At 43.5% G+C, this 12,053-nt stretch overlaps 1 protein-coding gene across 1 annotated transcript in view; it reads left to right on the top strand.

Moving 5' to 3' along the window:
• The window catches only part of myo1f (myosin IF), a 163,802-nt gene that overhangs the window by 119,827 nt on the left and 31,922 nt on the right, over window positions 1-12,053 (top strand). The window contains exons 14-16 of the mRNA XM_072244607.1: window positions 4,067-4,234; window positions 8,085-8,170; window positions 8,914-8,995. Coding sequence (XP_072100708.1) covers window positions 4,067-4,234; window positions 8,085-8,170; window positions 8,914-8,995 — 336 coding nt within the window. The remainder of the gene's footprint in view (window positions 1-4,066; window positions 4,235-8,084; window positions 8,171-8,913; window positions 8,996-12,053) is intronic.

Here is a 12,053-nt window from a genome sequence, read left to right as displayed (position 1 = left end):
CTCCGCATTTGCCTCAATCCTTCAATCGAGATGCGTCAGTGTAGAGGGAAACAGTTAATTTCAGATCCTATCTCTACATTAGATTGAACATAAAGATTCTGGATTGTTTAACGTCATTTCCAGTACACAAGCGTAAAGGGGAATGAAATAATTATTACACCGCATCTAATGCAACACAGTAAGATAAAGAACACAATAATAATTAAAAAACACATAAATATAAGTACATAAGGTAGCTTATATACATTTATTGACTGCCTGTCCATAAAGTGATGCTAGGCACAGGAGTGTCTGTACGTAAGGTGACTGACAGGAAATGATAAAGTAGTGGTGGGTGGAGGTGTTGATCAGTCCTACTATTTGGGGAAACTACCTGTTTGAGTCTGGTGGTTCTGGTGTGGATGTTACATAGCCTCCTCCCTGATGGGAGTGGAACAAACAGTCTGTGAGCAGGGTGGATGGGATCCTTCAAGATATTACTGACCCTTTTCCAGCAGCTTTTTGTTTATTCAGCACTGTGCAAAAGTCTTAGGCACATGTAAACAAATTCTGTAAAGCACAGATGCTTTCAAAAATAATGAAATGGAAAGTTTCTAAATATCAAAAAGTACTATAAAGAGCAGTAAACAGTAAAAAACTAAATCAAATCAATTCTTGGTGTGACCATCCTTTGCCTTTAAAACTGCCTCAATTCTCTAAGGTACACTGTTGTGCAGTTTTATAAGAAAATCAGCTGGTAGGTTGTTCTGGGCATCTTGGAGAACTTGCCACAGTGCTTCTGCAGACTTCGGCTGTCTCGCTTGCTCTGTCTCTCCAGGTAATCCCAGACAGCCTCAATAATGTGGAGATCAGGGAGGCCATACCATCTGAAACCATATAAATAACCTCAGACTTTTGCGCAGTACTATGTGTCCTTGATGGCAGGTGTGCTGGTGCTGGGGCCGGTGCCACATTGGGCGGTTTTGACTCCCTGTTGAAGAGCCCTCCTGCCCACCACAGTGCAGAGTGATTAAAACCATAAGACATAGGAGCAGAATTCGGCCATTTGGCCCGTTGTGTCAATTCTGCCATGCCATCCATTTTCACTCTCAACCCCAATGTCCTGCCTTTTCTCCGTAACCTTTCACGCCCTGACTAATCAAAAAACCTATTAACCTCTGTTTTAAATACACCCAATGACTTGGCCTCAATGAACCACCTCTAGACCAGGGGTTCCCAACCTTTTTCATCTATGGGCCCTTACCATTAAGTGAGGGGTCTGTGGAGACCAGGTTGGTAATCCCTGGTCTAAAAGGACACTTCTCTATTCTGAAGCTGTGCCCTCTGCTCCTAGACTCCCCTACTATTTGAACCATCCTCTCCACATCCACTCTATCTCGGCCTTTCACCATCCAATAGGTTTTTAAATGAGATCGCCTTCCCCGATTCTTCTAAATTCCAGTGAGTACAGGCCCAGAGCTATCAAATGCTCTTTCCATGATAACCCTTTCATTCCTGGAATCATTCTCCTGAACCTCTTCTGAATTTTCTTCAATATCAGCCAATCCTTTCTTGGATAGGAGCTCAAAACTGCTCACAATACTCCAAGTGAGGCCTCGCCAGTACTTTATAAAGCCTCAACCTTACATCCTCTCGAAATGAATGCCAACATTATATTTGCCTTCCTCACCATCGACTCAACCTGCACGTTAACCTTTAGGGAATCCTACAGGTAGACTCTCAAGTCCCTTTGCACCTCAGATTTTTTAATTTTCTGCCCATTGAGAAATTTTTGTAGACCTCCATCAAATCTCCACTCATTTTCCTACACTCCAGAGAATAAAGTCCTAATCTATTCAACATTTCCTTAGAGCTCAGCTCCTCAAGTCCTGGCAACATTTACCCTGTATTCCTCGCCACTCTATAATTCGTTTCTGATGACCAATATTGTGCAACAAAAGAGCACAGGACGAGGCCACTCAGCTCATCATACCTGTGCTTTCATTTCTTCTACCAAAGTGCATGATCATACGCTTCCCGACGCTATATTCCATCTACCACACCTTTATCATTCTCTTAATCTGTCTGTCTTTCTGCAGCCTCTCTATTTCTTCAATACTACCTGCCCCTCCACCAGTCTTCCTAGATTAAGCTGTAATACACATGCAAACAAACACCTTTCAATGGGAATCATACAGAAGCGATCACAAACCAGTGCTCAAAGATCAGGTTTAGCATAATTCTAACATTTTCCTGAGGGCAAGTTCAACACCAACAGCAACAAGAGGTCTCACGAAGGACTGCAAACACTGGACTCTGGAGCAATAAGCTAAGGGCTGGAGGAACTCAGGGGCTGGGTCAATGTTTCTGAACATTTTAGGGTTCACGGCTCTTATCCACTCTTGGGATTCTAGTGGAATTAATGTGTAATTTAAACAATTTCCTTCTGGATCTTGTGATTTAGAGTCATAGAGCACTACAGCACAGAAACAGGCCTTTCAGCCCATCTAGTCCATGCTGAACTATTACTTTGCCTAGTCCCATTGACCTGCACCTGAACCATAGCCCTCCATACCTCTTCCATGCATGCTCTTATCCAAATTTCTCTTAAGTGTTGAAATCGAAATCACATCCACCACTTGTGCTGGCAGCTCGTTCCACACTTTTATGGACCCACTTAGTGAAGAAGTTTCCCTTCATGTTTCCCTTAAACTTCTCTCCATTCACCCTTAACCCATGACCTCTGGTTGTAGTCCCACCCAACCTCAGTGGAAAAAGTCTGCTTGCATTTACCCTGTCTATACCCCTTCTAATTTTGTATACCTCTATCAAATCTCCTCTCAATCTTCTACACTCCAGAGAATAAAGTTCTAACCTGTTCAACCTTTCCCCGTAACATGGGTCCCTGTAAAGTGCTAAGTATCGTGTTGCCCCCTTTGGATGCCGGAAATATCATTAATCCAACAAAGAGTTTCTAGTTCTCGCTAGTGGGAGTCTATAAGACATAGGGGCAGAATTAAGCCATTCGGCAACATTTACCCTGTACTTCCTCGCCACTCTACAGTTCGTTTCCTGATGACCAATATTGTAGAACACAAGATAACAGGAAGAAGCCACTCGGCCCATCATACCTGCCCTACCATTCAATATGATCATATTCTCAACATCTGTTCTAGTTCCGCATAACCCTCAATTCTTTGATCTTTCAAATATTGATCAATTTCCACCTTAAACATACCCAGTGATCCAGCCTCCACCACCCTCAGCAACAGAGAATTCCAGAGATGAGAGAAGTTATCAGTTTGACATGACTGACCCCTTTGTTTTCAGCTGATTCCTTTATTCGTGAGTATTGAAAGGTTTGGATAGAATGGACATGGAGAGGATGTTTCTTATAGTGGGGAAGTCTAGGACCAGAGGGCACAGCCTCAGAATAGAGGGATGTCCATTTAGAACAGGGATGAGGAGGAATTTCTTTAGCCAGAGAGTGGTAGATCTGTGGAATTCATTGTGGAGGCCTGGCCATTGAGTATATTTAAAGTGGAAGTTGTTAGGATCTTGATTAGTCAGGATGTCAAAGTTTATGGGGAGAAGGCAAGAGGATGGTGTTGAGAGGGAGAATAAATCAGCCATGGTAGAATGGTGGAGCAGACTCGATGGGCCGAATAGTTTAATTCTGCTCCTATGCCTTATGGACTTCCACTAGCGAGAACTAGAAGCTCTGTTGGATTATTGTTATCTCAGGCATCCAGAGGGGACGTCACGGAAGCGTAATACTTTACGAGATCAGGGTTCAATTCCCACCTCTGTCTGTAAGGAGTTTGCTCACTCTACTCATGAGCACGCAGCTTTCCTCTGGGTGCTCTGATTTCCTCCCACATTCTAATGGCGTACAGGCTAGGGTTAGTAAATAGCGCCAGAGCTTGCTGACTCTTGTGAGCTTCCTCCAGCATATCCTCGCTGACGACTTGATGCAAGCGGCACATTTCACTGTGTGTATCAATATACTTGTGACTAATAGAACTCGTCTAATTGAATCGAATCTAGTCCTCCACATGCACTGTGCAACTTGTGTTCCCATTGGCAGAGTCCGCCTGGAATTATGTGCGTCCTGGATGATGTTTGTGCCACCATGCATGCCACAGGAGAAGGGGCAGATGCAACGTTACTGCAGAAGCTCCAGGCTGCAGTAGGAGGCCACGATCATTTCAACAGCTGGAACCAAGGATTTATAATCCACCACTATGCTGGAAAGGTAATCTCGATTCTTGCACCATCCACTAATTCCACACAACTAATCTTCCTCTATTGCATGGGTTCCCAAGCTGGGGTCCACGGACCCACTGGCTGATGGCATTAAAAGAAGGTTGGGAGCCCTTGCTCTATTGGAATTTTTACTGGGACACTGTCTGGATTAGAGTGTGTGCCTTATGAGGAAAGGTTAAACGACCTAGGGCTTTGCTCCTTGGAGCAAAGGAGGATGAGAGGTCTGGTCCCTCAAGGACTTGAATGTTTTGTAAACAATAGTAATCATATTTTAATTTGAAATTGTTAATAGTTTTGTGAACCCCTGATTATTGTTTGTGTTTTTGTGACTGAATAAACAGTTGAATGTTTGTGAAAAAAATGATGAGAGGTGACTTTATAGAGCTGGGCAAGATGATAGATTGAGTGGACAGCTAGAGACTTTCTCCTAGGCTGAAATAGCGAATACAGGGGCTCCCAAACATGGTTATGTCATGGAGCAATGCCATTAGACAAGCGGTCTGTGGACTTCAGATTGGGAACACCCAGGCTTATACAACAGGGCATAACTTTAATGTTGATTAGTGAAGAGTATAGGGGAGATGTCAGAGGTGGGGTTTTTTTGCACGGAGAGTGATGGGTGTGTGGAATGCCCTGGTCAGTGCAGATGCATTAGAGGCATTTATAAGATAGGCACGTGGATGATAGAAAAACGGAGGGCTATGTGGGAGGGATTGGTCTAGGAGTAGGTTAAAAGGTCAATACAACATCAGGGAGCAAAGGACCTGTACAGTGCTGTGATGTTTTATGTTCTATGAATATCATGTTTCATCCACTTCCAACTTGTTTCTTAACCCATCACAAGCAGAGGAAATAACCATTGTAAACCCCAGTGAGCAAATCATTCCTCTAATCTCAAACCAAAGGAAGTTCTGCTGAGGTGAAAACATAAGAATTACTCAGACAATGAACAAAGGAAACAACAAAGAATATTTGAAACCTAAGACCAACAAGAGTAAATTTCAATACCACAATAAACAGGGTTTTGTCTGAAGTTTGATTGGGTAATGTGTTTTACTGAGTGACACTGAGTAATGTTCTCTAGACTCTACTGTGCCCAACCACTCAACCGCCATGGGGGTTTCTATTCACTTTAAAACTTCCGAGCCTGGGACAGAGTTCATCGTCTCGGTTTCCGCTCTTCACCTTTACGTGCTGATCTTTAAATGTGTGAACATGGAGAAGTAGTCAGATCAAGTAAGGATTAGCTTGTTTCCACCACAACAGAGCTAACTGATTGAAACCCGTTTTTACTGGGTGTCTCTAGAGATGTGGCTTATTAGCCCCTCACTTACAGCCACCGGACTCAGCAGTGAAAAAAACCACTTTTCTCTGACTCTGTACATCTAGGGTTGGTATGACTTGGATCCCACCAAAGCCAGGAAGTCAGGAAGTCTCGAACCCCAGTAGGTGCGAGTACTGTGAAAATACTGCCCCCATGCAATTAGCCGTCAGCAAGAAATAACAGATCGTACGCTGCATACAATTATAAAGAAAGCATATTTACAAATTTCAGTTTTATCAAAGAGTTGATAGGAAAAAGAAAAGAAAAATAAATAGAAAGGGCCCATTACAGTTAACCCAGTACAAAGGTTGGAGTTCATCTTGAAGTTGTCTTTAACTCATGCGATGCACTCAGGGTCTGCATGAAAGCATACAATACCTTCCAAATGTCACTTGAAATCTGCCTGAAACAAACGGGCTCTCCCACAGGAATATTGGCCCTTCCTCCAGGAAGCTATTTAGCTGCACAAAGCACCTTGTGCACAGGGACGGCATCTTCAGCCATCTTCCCTCCTGTCGTCTTTCAGCTCCCACCAAAAAAACTTTAACCCATGCTGGTGTTGTTCACAAAAAACTCTATGTCCAGCATTCTCTAGAACCATCTCCCAATTCCACCATCCTGATTGGTTGACACAACATTCCTAAGTTGTACAACATAGCCCCGTATCTTTAGCTCAAATCCAAACAAGCTAAGAGCAAAACAGACTGCTCTTACTGAACTGCTAAAATGAAATACCTACAGCATAGCAGTAAAAATCTAAACCAGGACTTTACACAAAGATCACACATGAAAAATATTCACATGGATGAGATACTCACAGTTTCTACATTTATGGAATTTGGGGCAAAGTGAAAGGACTTAACTCCATCATGGCCACTAGTCTCCCAACCATCTTCAAACTGTGGTACTAAGGACCCTTACCATCCAGCACACGCCCTGTTCTCATTGTTACTGTCAAGGAGGTGCTACAGGAGCCTGAAGACACACACTCAATGTTTTAAGAACAGCTTCTTCCCTTCCATCATCAGATTTATGAATAATTCATGAACACTACCTCACTATTTTTGCTCTCGTTTGGATCTTTTTAAATATATAAATGTGTGTGTGTGTGTGTGTGTGAGTGTGTGTGTATTTACATTCTTATTGTAACTTATGATTTTTATACATTACACTGTATTGCTGCCACAAGAAAAATATTTTTACGACATATGTCAGAGATAATATACCTGATTTTAATCAATGTGTTGGGCCCAGGATAGATATTCAGAGATGTTGTCCCACAATTTATCAACCACCTATTTACACTAAACCTACCTGAATTCCTTTTTTAAGTTCTCCCAACATGATCTATTTTATTTTATTTGGAGATATAGCAAGCTAACAGGCCCTGCTGGCCCAATGATCTCACACTGCCCAGTTACACGCATGTGACCAATGAACCTACTCATCCATACATCTCTATGATGCCACTCCTCCTCCTCAGCTCCTCACAGATCCCACCACTCACCTGCCCCTTTTACAGCAGCCAGTTTACCTACCAACGTGCAGATCTTTGGGGTGTGGGAGGGAACTGGAACACCCAGGGGCAGTCCATGCGGTCACAGGGAGAACGTGCAAACTGAGCACAGGTGGGACCGAAGGACAGGATTGGACCTGTGTCTGTGGTGCCGTAAGGCAGCGACTCCACCAGATGTAACTCAGTGCCACCTCTCCCTCTGTCACTGTATTCCACCGAATGTCCATCATGCTTAGTCACCCCTGTTGGATCCATCTGTTTAATTCTTCAATTAGACTGCTTAATTGATATTTTCTTTGCAGATTAACAATTAATTGTCGGCTTGTATTTTATATAATTGCCCATCTACAAATAACTGCCTAATATGCTTCCTAGTGGTCATTATATGAATGTACCTGTATATGTAAGTTCAGTGTGTGCCCCTAGTGCAGAGGTACCCAACCTGGGGTCCATGGACCCCTTGGTTAACGATAGGGATCCATGGCATAAAAAAGATTAGGAATCCTTACCCTAATGGTTATATTGGTATGATTCTGGAAGCTTCTTTTGGTACTACATTATTTGAATAACAGCTATCTCTTTGGTTGACTCTTATCTACATATTTGACTGTGTTACCTCCTCGTATTGAGGGGACATTCTAGGAAACCTACAAACTCTCTGTCCCAACCCCATTCGGGCTTTCTGAAGGTGCCCTGAACCGAACACATCTACCAACGAGAACAGCAGCAGAAGAATATTCAAACTCTCAAGTACTCTCCAGCGTTACGTTAGCTTCTAACAGAGCTTCCGACCCAGCTTCCACAGTCAGTCCATAAAGCCTGAAACCACTCTGCTGCCTGTTCCATCATCAGCGTTGTTGATGGTGACCCCGAATAGAACAAAGAACGTTCACCCCCAGAACGCCGAAGGTTTGGAGAGCCAGGGGAGCACGAGTAAAGACAATGTTTTATTTCCTGGAGATTTTACATCTGAGTTTTGTTTAACCTGTTTCGTTGCAGGTATCCTACGATGTTAACGGATTCTGTGAGCGCAACAGAGATGTCCTCTTCACCGATCTGATAGAACTCATGCAAACCAGTGAATTGTAGGTTATTGACATTCCTCCTCCTGTTTGCTTCCACTTTTGAAAACTCTCTAAGGTTCACATTGGGACGATGGTTTCTCTTGTGGTGTGTCAACAGTTTTCTATACCTATACCGAAGGTGATAGCTTGAACCATCAGGAAGGGGTGTCGGACAGCCGCACCAGGTCCGGTTGGGATTGGAGTTTGGAGGGAGATTAGGGTTGGGGAAACGGGGAGCTGGTGGCTGAAGTGTGGTGGTCATAGGTGTAGGGGTCAGGGGTCTCATGGAACCAACCCAAGAGAGAAGTGGAGGCCTGGCGCAGGTCAGCAGTGATCACACTGAGTGATGGGACAGCTCTAGTGTGACAGTTTGTGGAATGTTTGGCAACGTCAGTCAATTCCCATCACTGTCTGTGAGGAGTTTGTACATTCTCCCTGTGGCCACACGGGTTCCCACATTTCAAATAAAGATGTCTGGATTAGGGTTGGTAAGTTGTGGGTACACTATATTGGTGCCAGAAGTTAGTAAATTGTGGGTACACTATTATTGGTGCCAGAAGTTAGTAAGTTGTGGGTACACTATATTGGTGCCAGAAGCATGATGACACCTGTGGGCTGCCCTCGGTCATCCTCAGACTGTGTTGGTCATTAACACAAGCATCACTTTTCACTCTGTTTCAGTGTTTGGATGTTCTTGTGACAAATGAAGGGAATTGATATCTCTCTGTTTTTTCTATCTGATCTGTGTGTGATTCTTCTTCCAGCCCCTTTATTCAATCCCTGTTCCCAGAAAACCTACAGAACGAGAAGAAAGGCCGACCAACTACAGCAAGCATGAAAATTAAGGTATTTTCCATGTGATAAAAAGCAAAGGTGTTTCACACGCACTTGGTGAGAATAAATGAGACCGTGTTGCAGATGCAGTCGCATTAAACCACTCAGATCTCTCTCAGACCCTGAACTACTTTAATGTCTATTACAGAAAACAGGGTAGTGAATGGCACATGGTGATCTCTCATTCCCAGGGTCATATGTTGTGTAAAGGTCTGATCACTGAATTATAGGAAAGATGTCAACAAAATAGAGAGAGTACAGAGAAGATTTACTAGACTGTTACCCGGGTTTCAGCACCTAAATTACAGAGAAAGGTTGAACAAGTTAGGTCTTTATTCTTTGGAGCGTAGAAGGTTGAGGGGGGCCTTGATAGAGTTATTTAAAATTATGAAGGGGATAGATAGTTGACATGGATAGACTTTTTCCATTGAGAGTGGGGGAGAGTCAAACAAGAGGACATGAGTTGAGAGTTAAAGGGCAAAAGTTTAGAGGTAACATGAGGGGGAACTTCTTTACTCAGAGAGTGGTAGCTGTGTGGAACGAGCTTCCAGCAGAAGTGGTTGAGGCAGGTTCGATATTGTCGCTTAAAGTTAAATTGGATAGATATATGGACAGGAAAGGAATGGAGTGTTATGGGCTGAGTGCAGGTCGGTGGGACTAGGTGAGAGTAAGAGTTCGGCACGGACTAGAAGGGCCGAGATGGCCTGTTTCCATGCTGTAATTGTTATATGGTTATATGTTCCTGCATTACAGCAGAATATGTCTGAAGCACACAATGAACACAGAACATAGAACAATTCAGCCCAGGAACAGAGCCTACAGCCCACAATGTTGTGCTGAAACAAGTAATTTAGTAATCCAATCGCCAACTGAACTAATCTCCCAAATCCCTCACATTCATGTGTTTATCTAAACATCTCTTAAAAATTCCGAATTGTCTGTCTCTACCACCACCTCAGACAGTGCATTCCAGGCCCCCCGGCATCTCTTTTAAAATTACCCCATCACCTTACATGCATGCCCTTTGGAAAAGATACTGTCTGTCTATTTATCTGTGCCTTTCATATTCTTATAAACCCCTGTCAGATCTCCATTCAGCCTCTTCCAGTTCAGAGAAAACAACCCAAGTTTATCCAGCTTCTTGTTGTAACACATGCCCTCTAATCCAGGTAACATCCTGGTAAACCTCTTATGCACCTTCTCCAAAGTCTCAACGTCCTTCCTGTAGTGGGTGACCAGAATTGTAACGAATACTCCAGATGCATCCTGAAGCTGCAACATAATTTCCTGACTTTTGAACTCAGTGCCTTGACTAATAAAGACAAGCGGGCCATAAGCCTTCTTAACCACCTACTGACCCGTGTAGCCACTTTCAGTGAGCTATGAATATATGGAGCAATTGCAGAATAATATAAGAAAATACGTTTCAGAATTTGAAAAATATAAAAAATGCCTCAGTATTTTAAATTTCCTTTCCCTGAGCATAGTAAGGACCCTCTCCAAAGTGGGTACGGATGTCCCTGTCAGAAGAATCTCTTCACCATGGCCAGAGGCATCAGTATCATCCATCGGGGGAAACCTGTCCCTTCACCAATAATGTGTTTTTAAAAAGACCATAAGACATAGGAGCAGAATTAGGTCATTCAGCCCATCGAGTCCTCTGCCATTCTATCATGGCTGATCCCAGATCTGACCCAACCCCACATACCTTCCTTCTCGCCATATCCTTTGATGGCCTGACCTATCAGGAAATGATCAACTTCTGTCTTAGATATATACACAGACTTGACCTCCACTGCAGCCTGTAGCAGAACATTCCACAGATCCACTATTCTCTGGCTGAGAAGCTCTTGGTAAATTGATAAATTGGTTTAGTATTGTTAATGTCTCAACGTACAGAGAAAAACTTGTCTTGCATGCCGTTCATAAGCACAAGAGGTTCTGCAGAAAGTCCTCTTTCCCTTTCTCCCAGGGTACACGCTCCTCTCCAATCAGATTCCTTCTTCTCCAGCTCTTTTCCTTTTCCTCCTATCACCTCCCAGTTTCTTACTTCATCCCCCTCCCCCACTTACCTGGCTTCACCTATCACCTTCCACCTTGTTCTAACTCTTTCCTCTTCCCCTGCCCCTTCTCCTTCTGTCATCTGACCCTTTCCTTTCCAGTCCTAATGAAGGTTTAATATCACTGGCATACAATACGGCATGTTGTGAAATTTGTCCTAAAGAAAGGTCTCGCACAAAACGTCGACTGTTTATTCATTTCTGTAGATGCTGGTTCAGCCGCTGAGTTCCACCAGCATTTTGTGTGTGTTACTCAAGACTTGCAGCATCTGCAGAATCTCTTGTTTTTAGGTTCTGCAGGTGCTGGAAATCTAGAGTAGCACACACAAAGTTCTGGAGGAACTCAGCAGGTCAGCATCAACCCATAGATTCCAGCTGACCTGCTGAGTTCCTCCAGCATTTTGTGTGTGTTGCTGTGGATTTCCTCAGTTTTGGGCAAGTCCACAAGATGGCATTCCTTTACCCGGTCTGCCACCTAGTGGCTACAGAGACCACTGCCTCCCCCGGACGGAGTGCAACTCTGTTCTGCAGTCAACGAATGGTTTAGTGAGGACCCCCACAAAATGCTGGAGGAACTCAGTAAATCAGGCAACAATGACTGTTTATTCATTCCCATCGATTTTGTGTGTGTTCTGGATTTCCAGCGTCTGCAGAATCTCTCATGTTTGTGTTGTTTTTATTTACACATCTAGCATGGTGACAGGCCCTTCCGGCCTAACGAGCCTGCGCCATCCAATTACACCCATGAGACACATTTAACCTAATAACCCGTACGCTTTAGGACTGTAGGAGGAAACCTGAACACCCGGAGGAAACCCACACGGTCACAGGGAGAACATACAAACTCTTCACAGGAATTGGCGTGAATTGGGATCACTGGCGCTGGAATAAATGTATGCTTTAAATAATCCCAGACATAATTAGTTGAAAAAAATTAGGAAGGTGATGAATAACTTCAATAATTACTTCATCAAATAAGTCAAGCATTTTTGAAAGAAATGTATGATTAT

The sequence above is a fragment of the Mobula birostris genome, chromosome 26 (genome assembly GCF_030028105.1).
Source record: "Mobula birostris isolate sMobBir1 chromosome 26, sMobBir1.hap1, whole genome shotgun sequence".
Classification (NCBI taxonomy): domain Eukaryota; kingdom Metazoa; phylum Chordata; class Chondrichthyes; order Myliobatiformes; family Myliobatidae; genus Mobula; species Mobula birostris.
The sequence above is the reverse complement of the archived record's forward strand: the minus strand, read 5'-3'. Positions and strand labels throughout refer to the sequence as shown.